Source organism: Hyperoodon ampullatus, assembly GCF_949752795.1.
Source record: "Hyperoodon ampullatus genome assembly, chromosome: 5".
Lineage (NCBI taxonomy): Eukaryota > Metazoa > Chordata > Mammalia > Artiodactyla > Ziphiidae > Hyperoodon > Hyperoodon ampullatus.
Genome location: NC_136918.1, coordinates 121,187,750 through 121,213,209, shown reverse-complemented (window position 1 = coordinate 121,213,209; position 25,460 = coordinate 121,187,750). Strand labels below are relative to the sequence as shown.

The window sequence follows — 25,460 nt, the reverse complement described above, 5'->3', positions numbered from 1 at the left end:
ATATGAAGCAAACAAAATGACTCCTTTTTAAAATACCCAAACATTTGAGGTTTATTTTTACTAACTTCTAAGTCACGTATCACTTTGAGTCAGTATTTATTCTTACCTTGAATTGACACTGTTCCGTAAATATTTCTGAACCATATTATGAACTAAGGGCTTAGGATGCAGAAGTACAATCACAATCCCCGCCTTCAAACAGCTTGAACGCATTTGTTACATCTAGAAAAGGAGTAACCCATGGTTGCCAATGAGATTTATGCTCCTCTTCCTCAGGAGAGAAAGGGTGATTTTCTAGACCACATTTTTTTCCCTTAAATATAAGTCCCAAAGGTGATAAAGAATCAGGCAAAATGTCTCTCAGGATAGTTTTTTACATAAGCTTAGCTGAAATATTCTATTGTACCAGTGATTTACCAAAGTACACAAGGCTTTAAGTTCCTTCATAAATATAAAAAAGAAAAGATTAATTTAAAATGCTTTCACAATTAATGTGGGAAAATATTTGTCAATTCTCTATCATTAAATAACGGTACTATACATTTGCATTATATTCATTTGCATTACACAGGAATAATCCTGTGGAAATAAAATCCATGTAATTAACTAACTAGGAATTGCTATAATTAACATTTATGAAAATTAAAAGCATTTCATCAAGATAGATGAAAATGTGTGCCTCTCACTAGAAATTATATCATAAATGTGCCTATTTCAGTTGAAATATTTTTTTTCAAATCTGACTGTGCTTGTCTAATGCCAAAAAATTAATGCTGCCCAAGAGAACTAAAATCAACTTTATGTGTGAGTTATTAGTTATCCTAAAGCACATAATGTGGAATATTGTCTTACCACAAAGCCCCCATAATACTTAGGACATATCTTCTTTAATAAAAGGATTAGCTTTTAACATGTATTTTGGTTGGGATGTTCTCAGAGTTGTGCCTTAGAAAATTTCTTGGTACCCATTAAAATGCCATACTTAAAGCAAGGAAATGCTTTCTATAAGAGTGAATCATAAAAAATTGCATATAAATTTTGTTTTAGTTGCCAGAGTTTCTCTGTGTACTTACTGAGCAGAGAAAGTTTCTAATTCTTGACCTAGAGTGATGGTGAGAATATTTACAGATGACTTGCAATGGCAATTAAACCATATTTTTGATCTTCAGTTTTGAACTTATTTGCTTAATATATATATATATATATATATATATATATATATATATATATATATATATATCAATTGATCACACATCTACAATTTTCTTTTGCAATTTACTCTTTAGGGGGATTCAGGAGGACCACTCACGTGCCAAGAAAACAACAGATGGTTCCTGGTTGGTGTGACGTCATTTGGATACCAGTGTGCACTGCCTAATCGCCCAGGGGTATACTCCCGGGTCCCGAGGTTCACAGAATGGATACAAAGTTTTCTACATTGGAGTGTTTCCTAAAGCAAAGATGAAAATCAGGCAGTTTTCCCATTCCACTTTAAGAAGCATGGAAATTGAGAGTTTTGAAAATATCATTTCTAAAAGCCTTGATTCTTTACCTAAGCCACCGAAATGCTGGGGGAGAAAACAAAAACTAATCTCTACAATACAAAGTAACTTTAAAATAATAAAGTTTGATTTTATTGTGAACAGTTATTCTTTCACAGATATTACTTCCTTTGTTCTTAATCATTATTTTTATCATATTCTCTTATTTAAAGGAATGTTATTTTAAAGCATATACTATTACACTTAAAGTTTAAGCAAAATTAGGAGAAGCAAAATAAACTCTTTGCACAAAGTATGTTATTGTTTAAAATAGACTGCTGTAAATTATCTAATTCCAGCTTAGATCACTATTATAAGAACCTCAATCATTCTCCTGCTTTTCTATCCAAATGCATTTCTAATCCAACTTGAGCACATCCTTAATATTTTCCCCACTTATCAAAAATATTTATTGTAAGCTCATGTCATAGACCTGAACTAAATTGATTGCACAATTCTCTCAAATAAGATAATTAAACAGCAAAATAGCACAAGTCCATATATTGCCCTTGTATCAAAATTAAAGCTAAATTAACTAATATTGTCATACTTTCATTGGATCATTTTTTCCCTGGATTATTCATATGGTCTGTTTATTTCAAGCTAGTGTTTTTTAGGTTTCCAAAAATTATCAGACATATCAAAGAAATAAAACTATTACAAATGTGGTTTTTCTCTGATAGATGAGTTACGGTGGATATTTCTAACATGTGCAAAACTTATTTAGACACAGCTGAATTGCCCACTGGAAGGCCAAAAATGTGGAATAAATGAATTTGCTCCACTGCTTTAATCTCTTGGATCATTTCCAGAGTAAGTGCAAACTTCAATTTAGCTTACCACACAAAATCTACTGATTTATTCAGGAAGACAAAATTCATACAAATTAATACAAATGTAAACACACACACACACACACACACACACACACACACACACACATTCTTGCATGGGTCTATATGGTCCAAAGTAATAGAAGAGAGAGAGTAAGGTTTCAAGCAGTTGAAAGAAGGGATCAATCAGTTGATATTGGCCTTATGGAAGAAAAGAGACTTGGGCTACACCTGAGAGGAATAGTTGTTACTGACGTACTGAAGAAGCAGTGGGGACCACCATGTAGGTGGGAGTGTTCCTGAAATTTCAGGGAGAAGGGACAGTAAATAATCATGAGTTGTCCTAGCAAAAGACTCTCTCTCTGGGCAATGGTCAGAGAAAGGGAAAACAATACCATATAAAGAAGGTGACATGTATACACTGCTATATATAAAACAGATAACCAACAAGGACCTACTGTATAGCACAGGGAACTCTACTCAATACTCTGTAATGATCTATATGGGAAAAGAATCTAAAAGGGTGGATATACGTATATGTATAACTGATTGACTTTGCTGTACACCTGAAACTAATGCAACATTGTACATCAACTATACTCCAGTAAAAATTTTAAAAAGAAAAAAAGAAAAGGTGTATCCAGATGATTGAGGATTACAAATTCCTGGTAAACAATCACAGCATTTATTTTTAGGACAAAAATTGGGAGTCCCTGAACACACTACTCTTTTTTAAAACCTTTCCAATGACCTGGTCCTAATAGGAAGGATGGAACAGCAAGGGCAGGGTCTGCTGTTTGATTTTATTTCCTGAATATTCTTCTGCAATCCACCTGCATTTCACAACACTTATTAGAAGTATGCTCTGAAAATACAAATACAACACCTATTCCTTTTTATTTTTCAAAGGTCAGCTTAAGGAACCCTTAGGACAGTCTCTCTACCATCTTCCAATAAGAGAGAAGTTCATTATCCCAACTCTAGGAACGTATGCATTTAGTAATTGACACTGGAAGAGTAATCCAGCTCTGGATCAAGATAAAAGGCAAAACCAAGTCCCTTCCCCATTGCTTTGCCTCTCCTGCCCTGCAGCTGTTGCAGTTGTGGGTGGCACAGACGATGGGGAAAGCCTAGTCTCCCTCCACCAAGTCCTGACTAACGGAAGAAATGCCTGGTGGGAGCTTGGAGGGAAGAGGTAGATCCCAGCAGCTGGCCTCCTACTCTGCCCAGAAAGATGGGTCGCCAAGAAAAGAAAAAGAAGAGCTAAATGTGGGCAGATCTAAGCTTAGAACGCAGCTGCCTATTTCCTCAGTCTCTGAGCAGCTGAAAAAGGACCAATGCCCCCTAATTTCTATTTTGCCTCTTAATTTTGCCAACCAACTGGAGTTGTGAATTGCTTTAGTGAAAGCTCTTCATTATCTAACTGAAAAGATGAGCTTTAAAAGAGTCTACAACCATAACTTCCATTCTTACCACACTTTAACAGTCATTTGTTCCCCTAGATTATTGCAAACATATCTGTACTTTGTTCACTTAAGATATTGAGACAACACCAATGATCATTCTTCAGAAACAAGGATTTTTTATTTGGTTAAAAGGAGCACAGAGACATTTGAAGACCAGATAGTTACAACTCTCTCTTGAGAAGAAGGAGCCACAAGCATTGAAGAAACTAGAAGATACGACGGAGGCACCCCAGTTTACTCTCTCAGCCAAACATGGACAGTGAACACGTGATCATTGATGCCCTCCAACCCATTTTTATACTAATTCAGTTTCTTTCCTTGTGGAAATGTCAGTGTGCTGTGCTTAACTGCACACTAGTGGTGACCACTCAACTAGTCCCAACTGTAAAACTGCCTTATATGCTGACAGAGGCTAAACGGAGCTAGGAAAAACCTTAGGCAAACTCTGTAGGTATCGGCCTCCAGGGTCAATCCCAGAACCCAAACAACCATCTTTGCTTTGTTGGCAAGGTAGGGGCTAAATCGATTCCAGAACCCTCAGAGAGCTACTTGTGGTTACACAGGCAACACGTGAAGACATATGATTTATATCGTGTATGCCACTTTTGTTGCTCTAGATCGAGTATATTATTGTTTATACAGCTATTAACAAAGTTATTACAAAATCTGTTGAATTTTAAATGCAAAATAATTGTAAGGCACATGTCTTGCACAACTGAAATTAGACAATTCTTGCCTCCAAGTAAAATATTTGACTAGATTTATACCACGGTTAATGAAATAACTTCTTATTTCTGAAGAGATTTCCTAAACATACTCTGACCCAAAGCAGAGAAACTAAAAGAAGATGAGCCATTTCTAGAAAAGAAACTTTTTCTATGGTAATATATTTATGTGTGTGTGAATTCAGTTGACAACAGTGATACATTTCTTTAATCAAAACAGCATGTATTGAAAAATGAAACACTGTAAAAATAAATACAAGAACAGTCCATTTTTATCTAACACTTATGTAAAGGAAAAATATTTTGCACACTGTAAATTTCAATGCAATTTACACTACATTAACTAGATTACAACTTATAAAGGTGAAAGAGACAAAAATAACTGCTTCCAATGCACATACTTCTCTGATGTGTTCATAGCAATTTAATCTGCATGGTCCATCCCATTTACTTGAAGTTTTGGTGCATCCTTTAGCAAAATAAGCATGTCCCACTCCATTATTAGCACAGCGTTATTTTATAAATGAAATAATAAACATATAAAAATTATTTTAATATTTGCCTCAAGGGGGAGCTTACAGTTCATCTTGTACATCCTTTGAGATTTCAAGCCATTCCAAGCTAATGTTCTGATGCCATTCCTTATACAGATCCCGAATTACAAAACTCTATTTTCTTTTCTGGAGCCAAGTCAATGAATTATTATACTTCCATGCCACTTTCTTTCCTGGTGCTTTTTGAAATCCACAGTGTGGACTGGTGTGGGCTAGTTTTTGTTCTTCCTTTACTGAAAAACAGAAGAAGTAATAAGTTCAATGTCTGAGACTTCTTATCAAACTAGACATGTCTTGGTCCAAATGGAGATATGTCAGACCCTTATTATGAAAGCACCTTTCTTCTCTCACCAGCATACTTTTTCATTCCTACAAAAAAATCTAGATTATTCCAGTATGTGAAGATGGTAATCAGTCTGTCTATCACACGTTGCAGAATTCCTTCAAAGAAAGAAATGAAGTCTTCCTAAACAAGCCTGAGTCATACAATTTTATAATATTACTTAACCGACTTCAATTTAACTGTGAATTTGTTACTAATAAATTACTATATCTAAATGATATGTTTTAGAGATTTGCACCCAATTAAGTAAGATCAATACAACTCTATCTATGAAGTCATCTAACATGAATGGAAAATATGCCAAGCAAAGTCTATGAAAAACATGAAAGTTTCCTAAATGGTTAAAACAAAAGGGTGGTTAAGTTATTAATGTGGCTTTTGTGTAGCATTAGTATTTCTTTTATTTAAGAGTTATTATGAGTTAAGGAAACAAGACTTCTTATTTTGAACATGACATGGAATGATAGAAGCCATCATGTGTACCAGATTGGAATTTAAACTTTCTGCAAGGCATTCAGATGACAATGGAGTTGAGTCTTTGATGAAGTTTCTCCTTGCTTTCCTGGAAGAAAGGAAAAGGGGAGGATCTAAGAGAGAATGAATTAAGCACTAACAGCTTAATCTCAGAGGTAGTCTATGTTGATTTATTTTCTCACTCTGAGAATTTCAAACAAGTGAAAACTCCACAGGTCTTCAAAGTATAAAAACCTGGAAGACTTGAGAATGAGCAGAATCTCCACAACAACACGCTATTTGGAAGAAGCAAAACGAACTTGAGAGAAAACTCCAAAAACTGGCACTTTAGTAACATTAATTTTAGAAATGAGAACGTCTACATAATTATTTTCAAATCCTTTTTTTCACACTGATTTGTTATTTACAGCTCTTCTGTAACAGGTTGGCTGGGTTATGGGGGATTTATATCAAATCCTTGCTCTACTTCATTGTTTTTCATAATCATAAATTTTCTTTCCATCTATAGCCTTAGGAATTAAGGGTAGAAATTAGATATTTACTATTGTCTTTATTCTGCATAAAATATTGAAAAATAATTTTAAGTGTGTTTTATATATATATATATATATATATATATATATATATCTGTGTGTGTGTGTGTGTGTGTATATATATATATATATATATATATATATATGAAAGTCAAGATGACAAAATATGTCACAATAGGTAGTATTAATTTTCCAGGCTTTATTTATCATTATTCAAAATGTCTTCTTTAAACAGCCAGTAAATCACAGGTTGGATTCTTTAAAAAATTTATGTGAACAATTTAGAGTTTATATCTATTTAATTTTTTTTCTGGGGCTTTTTTACTTAGCAATTCTTTAGGGTTCATTTCAGGAAAAGAAGATGAAGTAAAGTCAAAAGAGAAAAATGACTTATTTGCAGGTCCTTCACTGAAGAAAGCATTCTCTTAATCAGTTGTTATTTAAAACACTTTGACAAAGATGTCTAATTTATTCTAGCAAGCACACACTAATTAAAATCCACATCTTTTCCTTTGATACATATTTATATTTCATACATTAATGTTTTAGTTTAATTGCCAAACTGACACATATGAAAAAATTTCACCTGTAACTCAAGGGTATGTGTAAACAGATATAAAAGAATACTCTCAAGAATCTTGCTGTTAAGACATATCACTTTATTTCAAGATGCCTACTAAAAAGTAACCCATTTTTACCATTATACTATAGTTCCTATACTTAAAAGATCCTTTGGAAATAAAACAGAAGGCTGTGACTTGAAATTTTGAAAAGGTACTACAAAGTTCACTTACAAAACTCAAGTCTTTCATACAACTTGAGGTCAGGATTGAAAGCTTTATCATTAATGCTTATATTTAATAAAAAGAGACAGTGTACTATAGTTGCATATGTTGTGAGCTTATAAGCATTCACATTTCAGGTCCATCACACACATTAGCTATGAGACCCAAGGCAAACTGTGTGACTCATCTAAGCCACCATCTTCTCAACTGAAAAATAGAAACAGAAGGATACCTACTTCATATGGCTTGTGAGGATTAAATGAGATAATTCATAATCCTATAATCAAGGCATATTTTATTAGATTATGTATACTGGGTATGTACTGACAGACATGAAAACCAGAACTTTCTTAAGGCAACTTAAAAATATAATCTTATGCTAATTTTTTTTTTTTTTCCAGTACGCGGACCTCTCACTGCTGTGGCCTCTCCCGTTGCAGAGCACAGGCTCCGGACGTGCAGGCTCAGCGGCCATGGCTCACGGGCCCAGCCACTCCGCGGCCTGTGGGATCCTCCAGGACCGGGGCACGAACCCGTGTCCCCTGCATCAGCAGGCCTTCTCCCAACCACTGTGCCACCAGGGATGCCCTATGCTAAATTTTTAAAGAGTCCTGAAAACCTGTTTAAAGCTTTTCAAGTTGTCTCTGCATATATGAATTATTTACCTTTTCTGCAACATCTGGAAACAGCAGGTTCCGAAAGCAACCAGTATCAGTAAGAGCAATGGGATCGTTGGTATAACAACATAGATTAGATTGGGAATTATTCCTACAAAAATAAAACAGTCTTAACGTAAAGAGATAGTTGAGGCAGGATTCTGACATTAAAGTTGTATAAAAACTTTCCAAAAAGTTAAGGCAAAGTATAATTATTATCAATAAGATTCCAAGTAACGTTCTTCCCAGAATACTGAATAATCTAATGAAATAATGTATTCATGTTTTATTAGAAATTAAAAACAAAATATACTGCATGGTTGCCATGCTCCACTTAAATGTCCATATTTCCAAAACTATTATTAAATCTTCAATTAAGATAGGGACTGGTTTTCACAACATATTAATAATCTTAGTTATCTCGCTTCATTAATCCTTCTCAGTTATTACTTTGAGAAACAAGTACTGATTATTAAAGAATAATCATGATTAAAATAATTGTTGATTTATTGGATATGTAATTATACTAACTAATAAGCCCAGTGCCATGATGATATGCATGACTCTCTGAGATTAAACCAAAATATGTAAATATTAAATGATGATAGAGTCATAACCTAGAGACATAAGACTACAGAGGCATAAACACTTGATCTTCATTAAATTCTAAAATGAATCATCTTTTAATCCTGTTCTATCACATTTGATAATGTTAGGTATTCTTGGTAAAATAAAAAAGTGACACACTGATGGCCCATACAGCTTTAAATGACTTTATTAAACAGTTGTTCAATGTCATAGGAGGGTAAATATTCCTAATGTAATTATTTACTGATCTATTTAATTAGATTTACATGTTCTGAATGGTTTTAAAATCAGACACCTGCAAGTGAAAAGCGCTAAAGTTTAATATCATGTCCATACAAGAAAAGCAAATTGGAAAACTATGCATTGAGCCAGCAAATTGAAAGCCATCATCATAATTAATCTAAATAATTCTGGTCAAAGTGGACAGGACTTAGATCAAACTCTCCATTTAACTGCACATCATTTCCTTTGTTAAGAGAAGAAAAATTAACTGAGGTCCAGTGATGGGGTATTTTGGGGGTAATCTGCTGTTTTCATCCACCCTTGAGCCTGTTAAAGTGACTGCAAGCATTTTAAGTATTCAAGACACATTTCCTTTCCTTTTCAAAAGACCATCATGATCCTTTACATATAAGAGTAAAGAAAAAAGAAAGTATTTCCTACTTTTTCATGGATTTTGCATCACCTGTGGAAAGATTTTGAGACTTTGGGTCTTTGGCTCAATCTTTACAAAGTAACTAGTATAAATAAATATTCTTGTCCAATTGGCATAGGGCCATGCTAAAACAAGCCCCTAAAGGATCCTAAGAGCAGTTTTTGACTAATTTTGTGTCTTTTGCAGACAGTGGTGTGCTGGAGACACGGAGCTGAAAGCTCATTGGATGCCTACTACCCAACCTACTCTTCAGTGATGTCACTTGGTAGCTTGAAACTGACGAGGGTGGGAGTATCCACACCACAGAAAACTCAAAGTCTACAAATAAGGCTTTTTTAAGTCCAGCCTACCCCAGCCAATCCCTAAACATTTAACAGTACCCAAATGTTTACAGGCCACTGAATGCACCCATTTACATCATAACACCTACATACTGGGGAAGATCCTTGTGGATCCACGTTTTGGTGTAGGATATACTTAGTTTAGTACTAGATACATCCACTTAAGTGAAAATAGAAAGAAAAAAAATAGGCTTTTCTATTCAAAAACTAGCTTAGCATCATTTGTTCTACCCTAGTCCTAAAGTAAATTTCCATAGGTCTATATTTAGTGCACTATTTCACAAAGCAACAAGAAAAGTTGGGACCAATGCGAAGCAAAGTGTAAAAGTATATTTTCTTCTCTTGATAGGTGAGTTAGAGACATGTGAACTAATTACCTGCCTCAGTAACAACCACGTTTTGATGAGTGTCTCCAGGTTGATTTGTAAAATAAGTCTTTTCTACCGGAGCTGTTGGATTAATCTCTGTAAATAATAAGTATAGTTGTCATACATAATGATAAACAAGACAAATACAAATGCAGATGAAAATAAAAGTTTATTATAAAACAAAATAAACATTGATTTCTGAAAAACTTCCAGCTAATTCTATTCTGAATTTAAATTTATATGAAATGATCTAACTATAAATTCAACATTTAATTATCTCTGAATAAAGATCTGGTGAGTCTTTGCAACTTGGATCTACTGGGTGAACCCCTGTAACCCCAAACTTCATTTAGCAATCCAGAGCATCTATGCTGATGATAACCTACTACAGGTAATAATGACAAAGTAGGTACAAAAGTAGGAAAAGATAGTCAAGAATTGGTGAGCATAACATGAGACACTAACTGCAATTCAAAGACCAGCAGGATTATTTCTATACTATTATTGGTGTCTAATTTAGATTTCTCCTTGCAATAATAAGCAGCAGATAACTGCATATGGACTGCACCTGGAATTGATGATTCAAGTAAAAATGTTCTAAAGCACATTTCTCTCCCCTACAAAATATGTCACCTTAGATTTGCTTTCCAATAGTGTCTACTTCTTTAAAAAATAATCATAAATTAAGGCTTGCAAGCTGTTTCTTTCCCTGGTTTTATGAGGCAAGATTTCTTCAATTGTCACACACTTGAAAACTGTTGAAATTTCTTACAATGATCTGGTACAGCTCTCTTGCCTAATTTTTTTTCCCCTAGGGCATTATTCATTAAATTAATAGTTCAGAGAAAATAAATTGAATTACTAAGAAAATAACCTGTAAATTTGTTTTCATTTGTTCCAAAAATATAATTCTCTGTTTATTTTTGTCAATTAATGGAAAAGAAAAAAACACATGCGGCATCTTACATTAGTTTTAGAATATTAAATCATTTTAATGTCATGTTTACTCTAATTTGGCCACATAGTCTCTATTCATTAGAAGCTTAATCATACACCATCCTATAATAATATTTATTATTCTTATACACGTATATTACACTGATACTTTGCCCAACACAGTCCTATCCTACACAGAATTTAGGCACTCTATGCCCCTAGGTGCTCAACTGGTATTTGCTGAACAAATAATACAGATATTATGCAATTTATCAACATAGAACTGGTTATCTTTAAAATATTTTAACAAACTTTAATGCAACTGCAGATTAAGTAACAAAATTTTAGAAACATAATCTCCTACATACTATTTTTTTTTTTTTTTTTTTTTTTTTTTTTTGCGTTACGCGGGCTTCTCACTGCTGTGGCCTCTCCCATTGCGGAGCACAGGCTCCTGGATGCGCAGGCTCAGCGGCCATGGCGCACGGACCCAGCCGCTCCGCGGCATGTGGGATCCTCCCAGACCGGGGCACGAACCCGCATCCCCTGCATCGGCAGGCGGACTCTCAACCACTGCGCCACCAGGGAAGCCCCCTACATACTATTTTTAATGTCTAAGAGTAAGAGTACTTAATGTAATTTTAATAAATATAAAAATCAGATTCAGAAGTATCCCCTTAAAATGTCTTTGGATAACATTGATAGACCCAAAGAATAGATATTCAACTCACAGAACAGTAACCAAAAAAAATAGGTGAAGAAGAGAGTGAGAAAACTCAGAAGTGAATTATTCAGTTTCTGTGTAGCTATGTTAATTTTTTTCCACTTTGGATATCAGTAGCCATGCTATTAGACGGCATGCAGGAACAGAAGCAGGAGACTAAGTTCCTTTTGGTACTTAGTTCCTTTGGTATTTTTGGTATAGTTGGAGAAAAAAGTTCAAAATAATCAGTGTTATAATCTGTAACTTGTAATTAGTCTCACTACTTGATCCTCCAATCCCTTCACCACTAAGAAGTTAACTACTTACCATCAAGAAAGCACTGACTATATAAGCAAGGAATTTAATCAAACCAACATCCTTCATAAATAAGACACTAAGCTCAAAGAAAGAAGGTTAACTACATAGAAAATACATAAAAATGAAAAGATTTAAAGTAAAACAAAGTAGAAAAATTCTATACATTAATAATTCTAAGTACTTTTACACTGTAGAAGTGTACATGTGCTTCAAAAACAAAAAAATACATGAAAGAATCTTGTTAAAAAACTATAGGTATTTGAAGATTTAGGTAGAATATAGAAGATATATGAAAAACTGATTTTATGTCTAAAATGCTCTTCCATGAGTAATATAAACCTAGACTACCTAATACAAAACAAGAGGATTCTGGGGAATAGTGACCTGAATAATGTGGTAAATATGATATAAAATAAAATAAAATACAAAGGGTCACCTAAAAGCTCAAAGAATGAAGATAATATTGTATTAAGAAAATGCTGTAATGTACTGTTTCATTTAATAGTTTCAAGCACACAGTGTCACAAATTTAAAATATCAAAGAATTTCAACTTCATATTTTTCTAGGAAAAATATTAAGACAAAGAACCTAAGTGTGTAACAGATATAGATTTGCAAAGGCTTCTAGGAGGGCAATGATGCATTTAAGAGCCTAGAGTTTTAAAGACTAAACTCACCAGGGGTAAAGAAAGTAGGCTAATATACTCAAGAACAGGATAAATATAAGAGAAGCATAAATCTAATCCAAATAATCCCTTGCACTTTACAGTCTTATGAGAAAAAGAAGACTCATGTAATTTCAACAGAATAATGGAAATAGCAGTACTTGATTGTAATTGCCTTCCACAAACACATGTTATGAGGTCAAGCAGCCAGCCCTTGGAAGAGTTCAAATGAAACTTCCAAACACTGAGAAGAGGAAAACAGAAAAAAAAAAAAAAAAATCCTCATAGCCTAAATATCTAATTTGACTTTCTTTGAGGATTAAAACGATGAGTTTACATCGTTCTGATTGGTCTCTCTTTTGGTCAGATATCAATTCAGTTGAGTTGTTCTAGTCAAAGTAACTCAAATTTACTATTTCAGCAGGAAACCGCACTAGTGTAGCTCAGGTCAATGCGATCTTCCCACGTGCTCCATACGGCAAGAAGTTGGAGACGTCAAACAAAAGCGAACTGCCGAGGCATATTCCAAAGAATGAGGATCACGAGGAGAACGCGGCACACGCCCCTACTTTTCCGCGCCGTGGTTCTCTCACTTTCTTTCACTGAGGAGCACAAACCAAGTATCACGTCATGAAATGATAAGCTAATGTCCCAGGAGAATGCTGCTTGCTTCCCTTAAATTCACCAGAAAATCTAAAGAACTACTGATCAGATGTGTAAACCTACAGGTGCTTTGGTGTCTTACACCTACTTCACACACACTATACTAAATTTTGAAATATTTTTAAATAGATATTTATTCTTCATAAAATCTGTTTACAAAAACACAGTTTGGCCTTAATATTAGAAATAACTATTTTCTCTTAAAAAAACCCTCTGGATGTTTTCTAGTTGCTCCCTTCTATTGAACTCATAGGGCAGTTTTCTTTATAACCTAGTGTGCTTCAATACTTTGTCATCAAACTGCAAAGTAATTCCATGTTTCACAGCAGAAAAACAAAATTAGCCAAAGGTAGTGAAGGTTAAAGATAAAACTTAATATAAGCAAATATGCACAAAATCTGCTCCTACGGACATACAATGCTTCCTACCTGGTTCATACTTGCAGATGTAATTGTGCTTCATGTTGCACCTGTCGTCATTCCACTGGTAAAGGTAGGGACCCCCAAGGCCAGGATTGGCTGTTGGCTGATGATACATCACAACACACTTTTCACTTCCACAGGAAGGTTCATCAGTATACCAGTTTCTGCCAAGTACAGAGCAGCAGGAACACTTCTCAGTGACTTCGCCTGTTCTATTCTGACATCCTCTACAGATAACAGAAATCTCCCTTTGTCCTCTGCCCTCTGAGTAGCCCCCTTTGCGTCCTCAGGATCCCTACTCACCGGTACTGGGAACTGCTTCCATCGGACCACTGGTAGAGATCTGGGCAGGCACCAGATGTTTGCCCCTCTCCATTTCTCCAAAGCCCTATCCAGAAATCACCATCAGAAATCCCGGTTCCTGGCTTTGTCAGGTTTTGCAACATGCTCTCTATTAACTTCTGTTCTGCTTCATTCTCAAGGCTGAGAAGGACTCCCCCTTCGCTCTCACAAGCCAGGCGTGCCTCCTGAAAGCTCACTCGGCTGGATAGTTCATGGAAGTAGGCCATCTTGTAGCAGGGATGTTTGAAATCAGCAAAACATACCTTTTGGCCTGAACAAAAAAGATGCCCATGTATTGATTATCTGAACTATATTCATAATGCTACTTACTACAAATTAAAATGAAAGAACCAATCAAAACAGAAACAATCTGCCAAGAATGCTTCTCCCATTGAACCATTGCACAACGTTTATTTTCTAGATTCTTATTTCAATTTACAAAAGCAAATTGATTCCCTAATAAACTTGTAACATAAACTTTTAAACACAGTATATCATGGAAATTTTTGTAAAGGGAAGTCATAATTCTCCTGGTTTAGATTTTGTAAACTGACACCATAGCGAGTGAAAGTAGCTAAAAAAAAATGTCAGGTATACACAGTAAAGGAAGCTAAAAGGTCAAAATTATGAAATAAGAATCATAATTCATAAAGGAATTATTAAAAACAAGTAAAAAAAGCAAATTTACATAAGGTATCATGAAGTGAACACATTTAAATAATTGAAATTTAAATAAAGTGGCAAATTTAAGGTGTAAATATTTGTTTTTATTGTATATATCAGAGAGCAAATACATTAAAATTGAAAGTTATTAGAAGTCAGAATGAAGGTAACGCTAATAATAAACAATTTATTGGGGACTTCCCTGGTGGCACAGTGGTTAAGAATCTGCCTGCCAATGCTGGGACACGGGTTCGAGCCCTGGTCCAGGAAGATCCCATGTGCCGTGGAGCAACTAAGCCCATGTGCCACAACTACTGAGGCCACATGCCACAACTACTGAAGCCCATGTGCCTAGAGCCTGTGCTCCATAACAATAGAAGCCACCACAATGAGAAGCCCGTGCACTGCAATGAAAAGCCCTCGAACGCAGCAACTAGAAAAAGCCCATGCACAGCAATGAAGACCCAACACAGCCAAAAATAAATAAATTAAAAAAAATTTATTAATATAATATTGTATTAGAAGTGACAGGTTAACCTCCTAGAGTACTTATAGAATACTCAGAATTTGGAGGTGAAATTGAAAATGTAATTTTTATTTTCACTGGTATTTTAAAGGTTTTTATAAGTTACAGCACTCAGTTTAACCATCTATCCTGATATTTATTAATGATTTTAGAAGTCACTATATAGAGAATATAAACTTGTATCAAGATATTAAACGGAACAACAAGTGAAGCTTAAAATACTTCTTGAGACCTCTTAATGAAATATCACCTTTTATTATCAAACTTCATTGCTGTGACATCATTATACTTCTGCTCAAACTACATCAGTAAAGACTTAAATACATAGGCAATGAAAGTTTGACTTAAAAGAGCTCTTAAAATTGAATTTCACATACCTCTAGGAATTGAGCACAATGAATATTCCTAATTACTTAGTGACATACAAATATGAATGATCATATTGGGTCATAATACAGCCATATATATAACAGGGATATTACAGTGTACAGGATTTAGCAGTGGAATTCCTATTGGTCTACTGCTTACACCTGCCTCTTTTTACCACCAAATACGTATGCCAAGATTACAGACGCAATCTCCAGAACAGTCACGCTGTTTTGTTTTGTTTTTCATTAGCTTCCTTGGTTCACCTCTGATCTCTGCTGTCAACTTTAAAAACTGCCATGGATCCCTCTCTGTCACTATTCCTTAACCCCAGCCTGCTGTCCACAGCTTCCACTACCCTTTTAGTCCCTCTGATTTCAGCTTGAGGTTTGACCTTGGAAAATAGACTATCTAGTATTTTATGTAAAATTAAGGCAAATTACTTCATGCTAAGAAATCAAGGCATAGGTTCACTGCTTACAATTCTTGTTGGGATTGAAGGCTTTTTTCACTATTATTTAATTTTGTAGCCGATCAAGAAAATTTGACAGTAGTGGAGGGCTGGGTGGGGGGGCGTGTGTATTATATTTAAACATTGGCAAAACAAAATAAAGCATTCAAGCTTTGTACTCTTAATTACAGTACATCACACTGAGCCAGTGTCGCTATCACAACCATTCTCCCCCAGAATCAGCAATTAATGACCGGTGATGACACTTAGAGGCAGGAGGGAGCAAAATCAGTGGAAGGCCATTAACCTCACAACAGTGTTTGAGTAATAGGCATTCAATAAGTTGACACTGCTGAGAACAGCCAACTAATAACATAGCAGTTCCAGCAATACAAGCAAGACAGCCAGTTGTCCTCTTTGTCTCATTAACTGTGGTCTGGACCCAGGAGCAACACACTGAATAATAAGAACAAATTAAGAGACTGCTCCAACTACTTGTTAATGAAAAATAACAGGCTCGTATGAATGACCATGGGGAAACTGGAATTAAAGTGACATCAAGAGGACAAATCAGTCTGAAACAAATAATCCTCGAGAGATGACCATGGAAGTCCAAATGGTTGATCCTAATACAATTATTTTTTTTTTAATTTCTCCTAATTATTAGGGTTTGTGATGTCTTCATTGTTTAAAATGGTTGTTCCTGGAAATACTCTAGCAATGCCATTAAGCCTAGTGATTTTTATGCCTGTATTTTTAAAGCAAGTTCTGTTTCCATTTTTATCTTCTACATCTTTTTCATATTTCTAAGTCTCAAAATATATCTGGACTACATTCCCTTGAGTTTTCAGTTTGTTCAGTTTTTTACTCCAAGAACTCTTAGACTTCAATTTGATTCCAGCACTTGTGAAATATTAAGTTGTCCAATGAGATTGTTTTGCAAGATAACAGAAAGAAGCCAAATTAAAAAAAAAAAAACAGATTAGCCAGAAGTTTTAATGAGTAAAAATTATTTATGTAACAAAGCCAGCACAAGTTCGGAAAATGCCTAGGTATGACATATATGCTAAAAGTGTCTTCTCATTATCTTTGACGTACTGAAAAACAAATGCAGCAGAGATTTATTATTTATGGTGAGAATACAAGAATGATGATGAAAATTACCTTATTTATAAAATTAAAACAGCTCTTCTATTTAAATACATAAGCGAGCTTTAAGTGGCTTGTAGAAATTCCTAATACCACTATTAGGTACTAGGAATGTCAATCTGTAGATAAATGTTAGTCTGTAGAGAAATAATAATAACAATAATAATTAAAGAAAAATCTATACACAGGGATTATATTTAAAATAATTAAGAACTGATACTGCACAAGCCCTGGATCATAGCCAGCCTTGGCACTCTCTATGCTGGGCATACTCTCTTTTTCTGTGGATGATGGAGTGGTCCAGAGGTCTTAGATGAGGGGATGCAGACTGTGGTGGCTGTATAGCAGGGGGAATCTCAGAGGATCAGGACAGTGGCCAATTACCAACTACAGACAGATATTAACTCCAAAGTGCATTAATTGAATACCAGCTGTGTCCGCAAATTTTAAACTGAAAAGTCACTAGCAGTTCAGATCTAGCAAAGCGGTTTTAAGGAAATTATAGATACACTGTAGTTTTTATAGTATCCATACATAAAATCAGTTAAAGCTGACACTGGGAATTTCTTCATATCCAATTCTCTTTTACTACTTATTTCCACCTTATGGTGCAAATTTGGTCCAAGTTGCAGCAAAATCAGCAGAAGCAGCAGCTACTGAACTGCTCACCACCATTTCAGCTGATCACACTTGGCTGGAATAGCAGTGGAACTCCCAACAGCTGGGAAACAAATGTTGTCCTAATTCCCAGAAAAGTCCCATTAATATGGATCTTCTCGAAGCAACTTTCCCACTTCAGTAAAGGCTAATCTTCTTAAGGAACCCTTATAATTAGCTCCTTTCTCATTCTGTGAGATCACATGGAGAATTTCCTTTTCTCTTACTTTTAAATATTATATTCAGATAAAATCCTCCATCGACTTTTTTTTTCTTTTTTTTTTTTTTGAGGTACGTGGGCCTCTCACTGTTGTGGCCTCTCACATTGCGGAGCACAGCCTCCAGACGCACAGGCTCAGCGGCCATGGCTCACGGACCCAGCCACTCCACGCCATGTGGGATCCTCCCGGACCAGGGCACGAACCCGTGTCCCCTACATCGGCAGGCAGACTCTCAACCACTGCGCCACCAGGGAAGCCCCTATCGACTATTTTCACCAGTAGAAAGCTAGCCTTCCATCTACTACCCTACCACCCATAAAATATTCAGATAAATATTCAGATAACCATATAGTAGTTTTTATCACACTAAGGCTACCGTGATACTGTCTAACAATAATTTACTAAATGTTACCTAACACCTGTAGTGGGAAACCTCCCTTGATTGTTGGCTTATGTGCAAGAAAGACCTTTCACCCAGGATTCTACACATCCTGGTTTCATACATACACACACACATGCACACACGCACACTCACACACAACTACATACATACACATGCACTTTAATTTAGAGATAATTTTCAGTATCGCCTACTAAAATAAACATTCCTATCATTATCACAGCTAAGATTCTGCTACTATTTCCACGCATAGATCATTCTGTCCTTTTTCTCAGTCATGAAAATTCCTTTAGAGCTAAATATTGGCAGAGTTTTCAACGCTTTTAGCAACAATGTAAAAGCAGGGCCAAACTCATAAAGTCATGGCAGTTTACTTTTTTCTTCCTGAATAGAAAGGATCTGTGACTTGGTTTTGTTTTGCTTATAGTTATCAATTTTCTGGAAGTTGAGTCTTCATTTAGTTATGAAAGTAAGAACATTTTTCTTATACCTCACACCATAATCATATATTGTCAACATTAAATAAGCATTGAATTTATATCATATTTTTCAGTAAAAACATGGAAGATTTATTATGAATTCCTATTGTTCAGTTATGATCTACCTTTAGTTGTCAAGAAAAAAACAAGTTGTACAAAAGAGGACTTACATGATAAATCTTCCCCAAAGCAGACTGACCAGACTTTGGACATTTTACTAGAATACCACAGAATAATTTGTTTTTCATAATTCTTTCTTACTCTACTCAAAATCAAAGGAATCAATATGCTGCATCTACAACATACAATGTGACATGACCTCCAATAGTAAAACTTTCAAACTAAAAAAGGGAATGATCTCAATCATAAGTATTCTGCTTTCAGTGTTCAATATTACACCTACTTTTTAAGACTTTTTCATTATAAAAATGTTTTGTTATAATAAATTTTATTTTTGCAGGAGATTTTATAAAGCAATTAATTGCATAGCACACTATTAAGATTGTGCTGGAATCCGTTTTCCTATATTGATAAACAACCAAAACTGTAGTCTTGGTCATTGTTTGCATGATGGTGGCATCTGCAAGCCCTACATCTCCACCTGGGAAATATCACAAACTTTCTGAGAAGGGGATGAAATTTATTTTTTTAATCCAGTATTTGAAATCAAGATCTAGATAATAAATTGTAAACCAAGTAGATAAATTGTAAACTGCGTGAGTGAAGAATTCAAGCATTCAATCACTAAGAGCTGGCTTGGAATCCCAGAACTGTACTGGAACTGTGGGGACGTTGGGGACATTATTTAAACTTTCCTGACTTCAGTTTTCTCACCTAAAAAGTGAGAGTGGTTAGGAGTTTTAAAGAAATAATGACAATAATAATAGCCTGACAGGGGACTTCCCTGGTTGTCCAGTGGTTAAGACTCCGGGTTTCCACTGCAGGGGGCATGGGTTCAATCCCTGGTCAGGGAACTAAGTCCCACATGCCATGCGGCATGGCCAAAAGAAAAGAAAAGAAAAAAAAAGCCTGACATTTATCAATAGTTTAGTGTGCAGGGCCTCACTGTTAGCACAATCCACACCTTTGGTTAAATTAGGAAAGATGATCTCTCCTGGTGATACAGGCTGCTCAGCTTGAAAAAGTTATGCTCTCCTCCACGTTGCCTCAGCTGCAGGCACGGGGACTGCCGCGTTGAGCGCCCTCTCACAACTTCCTGGACGGCAGCTGTGTCCATGAAACAACCTGTACTACTGTGTCTGAACCCCTTTAACCCTGCAACAACTCTGTGATGAAGGTGCTTTCATCCCATTTTAAAAATGAGGCAAGGGAGGCATAGAAAAGCTAAATAATTTGCCTAACTCACATGACTCATAAATGGTAAAGGGTTTAGAACCAAGCAGACTGGCTCCACAGTTCATACATGTCCCCAGATTTCTATGCTGCCTCCATGGAGGTCTCAGATATATTTTTCTAAGGTGAAGAATTTCATGAATAAAGGGATTGATTAATATATACATTATTACTATGACCTATGTTACCATGTTCAGCATTGGTCTGTTATTGATACCGGATCGCTAACATATACTAGGGGTTGTACATTGAGGGTTTGTTTCTAAGCAGAATGTAGAGTTTCTTTTACTGAACATTTAGACACAGGATCCATATTGGAACATCTATCTCAGATTTTCAGACCCTTTATGTCCTTAGTGATTTTTTTTTTTTTTGCGGTACGGGGGCCTCTCACTGTTGTGGCCTCTCCCGTTGTGGAGCACAGGCTCCGGACGCGTAGGCTCAGCAGTCATGGTTCACGGGCCTAGCCGCTCTTTGGCATGTGGGATCTTCCCGGACCGGGGCACGAACTCGTGTCCCCTGCATCGGCAGGCGGACTCTCAACCACCGCGCCACCAGGGATGCCCCCTTAATGATTTTTTTATCTAGCCCTTCTATTTTCCAAGTAAAACAAACAAGGTCCAAACTGAACTTTTTCCCAATCACAAGGAGTATAACTTTAGTCAAATTGTCAGGCTGTGTTACATTATCAGTAATATGTTAAAACAGTGAAAGAAACAATCTTGTGTACATCCGTCCACCTGTGTGCAAAGTACTTAACAGAAGAGAGAGGGTTAGAGAAAGTAAAACTGCTAGTGAGACCATCAGCTGAATTTCCACTTTGGACACCTTTATACAACACTGTCCACTTTCTAATGTTAATGTAACAGATATTGCCATCTTCCAGAAAAAGAATTACAAAAACAAAACCATAAAATGATGAAAAATAGCCGTTAAGGATTAATGGCTATGGTGAATGTGTAGTTTATTACATGACTGGTAATAAGATTAATTTGTTCCTTTCTTGCCCAAGAGATACTTAAAGTAATTGCATCTCTGAAAACTGCACTGTCATCACTTTATGCTTTTGATGATGTCATGGAAAATAGTACCATAGGCTGGAATACGCTCAGCAGTTTTTTCTTTTTAATTTTAAAAAGTTTTTGTGTCTCCCTTGCTATCATATTGATCTAGGTTACTGGTCACCACCCATGATTTTGCAATATTTGGTGGCACTTGCATGATCAAAACGGAAGTCTCTAAATCGCTCAGTCTTCTAAATAAAATGTTTGCCAATTTAAATAATTTCAAATTAATACATATTAAACTCCTCTGCAGAAATGTGGAGGCACCATGAAATACCCTTAATGCTTTTTGCAGCATAAACAGGTTGATGGTTCACTGCTGTGTGCACTAAAAAGAGAAAGTAAAAACAAACACACACACATTACTTCAAAACACGTCAAATGCTTAAGAATATGCATGTGCCCTTCAAACATATCCTCCCATCTCAGAGGCCTGAATTTTGAACACTTCTTTTTCATATGTATCCTTATACCCAAAAGTAAAATCCTCTTACCTTTGTTCTAAAGAAGGTGTCATTACACACCAGTCACTTCACAGATTTAAATGCTGGCAGACCCCAGAGATATCCTCTACACATCTGTGTGTACAACAAATCAGTACAGGTCCAAGACCTTAAAAGTAGTTCCCAAGTTAGAATCACAAATTCACTAAAAAATCTTTGATCATTATCCTTATAGTTTATATTTTTATTGTATAGCTATGAATCAAAATAAGCATAGCCTGTAATCTACACAAATACTTTTCTATTACTGCTAGCTGCTATTAAATCTTATGGGGCAGATTATGATGATGTTTGAAATGTTATTTCTCATTTAAATATTTTCACTTCATTTATAAATAATGCTCTCGACTTTAAAAAGTGTGGTGTATTTGAAAGTATCTTATTGAATAAAGTACTAAAATGAGAATTGCTATAAAGCATTATTTTGTGAGTTCCTGTCTTTTTTTCTGCAGTAATTATTTTGGTACACTGAATAGAAATTATAAATGGTTGTGCTGATATTCAATAATTAGAAAATGTATTCCATATATTGTAAGTATGCTCCTAATAATGGCCCCAAAGAGTTTGTTTCACTTGACAGACAGCTGAGTAGAATTTTGGTAAATCGCCCCTAATGGCATGAAAAAGTTTATGTACTTCTCAAAGCTTAACATCAACCAGGGAGACATTAGACCTACTTCTTCCAAAATGTCAGGCTTTAAACTCCTCTGTACTCATGCCATTATGGCTGAAATACATATTGTAAAAAATTAGTCTTCAAAGGATAAAATCACAAATCAAGTTCTAATGGTTAGATTTCAATGTGAGTTTGTAAGGCCAAAGACAATTTAATTATTCATAAGAAAAACATAACTGTTTTAATATCAAGTAAACATCATCATTTATGTTAAATCAAATAGATCATGTTCAGTTAATTAGAAATTTTCCAGATGGCACCTACAAGATGCCTATAAATACTTAATAGGAAAACAGAGGAAAAGGTTTGCAGCAATTTATGCAATAATAGAACACAAAATAAACTTTTCATCAACAATTTTTTCAAGTTCTTTCTTTTTTTTTTTAACTTTATGTATTCTTTTTCTCCCTTTGCAAAGTTTAAGACATACAATAAGAATATACCTAGTGGATACTATTTAAGTCAACGAAGTGTTTCTATGTGTTTAAGAAACACCTTATGCTCAAAGTCTGATCTCTGCTGTTAATTCATTTGCAAGGATAAATCTGACAGAGACAAGGGCAGTCAGATATGTAATTTACACATTCAGATGAGTTTTATGGTGAACTTATTTTTAAGCTAAAATAGGGGGAATGGGATCTAATGCTATGGTTTTTGTAACCTCCTTGTTTGATACTGTAAAGTTTTCATTTTATAAATGAAGAATAATAACAGCCTGAAAAAAATGTAAGCAACACGCACTTCCAAGCGACATTTCACAATGTATTTAATTCCAGTGTCTCCTGAGGGCCAGAAAGTTAGTGGAGAGTGATTGATGACCAGACATTGAAGGATTCTATTCAGAAGATGTAGAACATCACATTGCTGAGGGAAGATCAGCACCGATTAAGCTTAATATGCCAGTTTCTAAAGGTCTAGTTTCACTACTGATTAAGTTGCTGTTAGCTGTCATCTACCTCTACCTCTAGTGACACCTGTTACACAGATGCACAGAACGTGAAAAGGAACTCAGGCTTTTTACATTAAAAAACTTCCCACACTTAAAATACATGCCCACATACATTCAACAGATATTTATTGCAACACTTTAATTAGCATCACAAGAGATTTCAATAAGGATAGCCATGTTCAATTTTCCTGTAAGGTCTATTCATTCATCCTAGGCTTTTGAGAATCTTTATGTTTTTTTAAGAGACCTTCCCCAAAAGTAAGGGAGAATGAATGCGACACGAATCGCTCAACAATAGGACAATGAAAGTGGAAGGAAAAGAAAAATCAAAGCCAGCTCCGGGAAGCTTGCCAATTCCGATCCATTTCCCTTGCACTGACTCGACCGACCTAATTGGGCACCTACTGTGTGCACAAACCTGCCTCGATGACCACGTACACCTCAACCCAACTCGAGCAGACTTCATGTTCTGAGAAGTCCCCAACTTGGAATGAGGTGTGTAAGGGCGTCCTCACACAATGACCAGTCCCCTGGTCTTTGTCAGCCCTCCTGAGAACAAAGGCTGCATGCCCCTGGGTCTGTGAGCCCCACACGGCGAACAGGTCTGGTCTCGGAAATCATCTGAGTGAACCCTGTGCGGGCGAGGACTGAAGTCGAGCCAGGACGACAGGGGGTGGCATTTCTGCAGCGGTTCCTCTGTCTCTGGGCTCCCTCTGCCTACGCCGTACCCCACCCCTTCTACAGGTACCAGCCCTGCCCTGCGGCCAACTCTCTTACAAAGAAAGTCGACATTAGTCCTAGACAGCTCTGTACTGCTCAGGATGAAGCGGGGCTCGCTTCGCAGCTACTGAACCTGGCGCTTCCAAAATAGTTAAACTTTTCTGTGTGTTTAGGGAGGCTGGGGAGAAAGCAAAATACAATCAATTCCCCCCCGCCTCCTCCGGCCCCCTACCTACCCCGCACGGGTTTCCAACCCCTTGGAGAGCCTCCATCCCAGGACAGGCCGGCCCGCACCGCCCTCGCGCCCCGCCGCCCCCTCTCCCGGCTCGTGCGCTCGGCGGACGGCCCCGGACTCACCGCTGACCACACGGCGGCAGAAGGCCCCGTGGCCGCAGAGCAGTGCGGCGCCCAGCAACAGCGAGACCACGCGGCTCATCGCGGCGCGGCGCGACGGCGGCGGCAGCAGGTGTGGCGTGGAGCGAAGGGGCTTCCGCCCGCCGCGCAGCCGGGGCTCTAACCCCGCTGCCTCCCTGCCTCCCCGCGGGGCTCTACTCCGGCCGCCCGAACCCGGCTGCCCGGCCCCCTGCACGCATCGCCTCTGGCCAGACCTGGCGCCGGGCGCTCTGGTGCCGCGCGCGACTGTGCCGGGCTAGAGCGCACGACCCTGCGGGTGCGCGTCTCGGGAGACGCAACAGAAGTTAGGGGGTCCCGTGTCTATCCCAGAGGTGAGGCAGGAGCCCCGATTTGGACCCCACCGCGCCCTTGGCGCCTCTCCTCGGCCTCTGGCAAGTGAGGGGCTGGGCCCATGCGCCCTCCTGGTCGCGGCTCCCGCAGCAGCAAAGCAGCAGCTCTGCGCTGGAGGCGCCGTCTTATATACCCACATGCCGAGGTTCCAGCCCCTCGCGAGTAATAATTTTTAACTACTTCGTCTCTCCTGTCATGCGGAGCATCCTGGCCCCTCCCCTAAAAACTGGAGCCACTTTGCAAGCAGTCCAGTCAGCGGCCCCACCTCCTCTCCTCCGCTCCTCCCGGTTTCCTGTTTCCATTCGCTAGCCGACTGGATACTCATTTGTGTAAAATGTGACAGCTTTGCTATTAAACTCTGGCGAAAGTTGGCTCCATTTGATTTTCTCAAAGATTAATGTCCACGGGGATGCCAAGTTGTGGGGCTTTTTTTTTAATCTGTGCTCAATTGTTTGCTCATATGTATTGCTAGATGCAAGGCACTAGCCACTATTTAAAATGGATTGGCGGAGTGGGAGCCAAAACACGCTCCGTGAATTATACAGTGTGGCAGGTTTTTCTCCACCTAGGTTCTGCAAGTAGATTACTTCCAAGCAGGCTGTTTGACTAAGTTGCCAAGGAGTAAATT

At 37.1% G+C, this 25,460-nt stretch overlaps 2 protein-coding genes across 4 annotated transcripts in view; one reads left to right on the top strand and one right to left on the bottom strand.

Annotated features, from left to right (window-relative positions):
- The window catches only part of TMPRSS15 (transmembrane serine protease 15), a gene marked incomplete at both ends in the record, with an annotated part of 146,724 nt that extends 145,270 nt beyond the window's left edge, over window positions 1-1,454 (top strand). The window contains one exon of the mRNA XM_079705404.1: window positions 1,287-1,454. Within this exon, the coding sequence (XP_079561530.1) occupies window positions 1,287-1,454 (168 nt within the window). The remainder of the gene's footprint in view (window positions 1-1,286) is intronic.
- A 3,779-nt stretch (window positions 1,455-5,233) lies between these two features.
- On the bottom strand, window positions 5,234-24,524 carry CHODL (chondrolectin; the record flags this gene model as incomplete). Of its 3 annotated transcripts, none has more annotated exons than XM_079704792.1 (6): window positions 5,268-5,352; window positions 7,920-8,022; window positions 9,872-9,958; window positions 13,576-13,733; window positions 13,873-14,182; window positions 24,446-24,524. In XM_079704792.1, the coding sequence occupies 6 exons, from the start codon at window positions 24,522-24,524 to the stop codon at window positions 5,268-5,270; spliced, it is 822 nt and encodes a 273-aa protein (XP_079560918.1). The 3 variants fall into 3 exon arrangements, with proteins under 3 accessions (XP_079560920.1, XP_079560918.1, XP_079560919.1); XM_079704793.1 differs by having other exon boundaries at window positions 9,872-9,943; XM_079704794.1 differs by lacking the exons at window positions 7,920-8,022; window positions 24,446-24,524 and having other exon boundaries at window positions 5,234-5,352; window positions 13,873-14,138.
- Window positions 24,525-25,460: the final 936 nt, after the last annotated feature.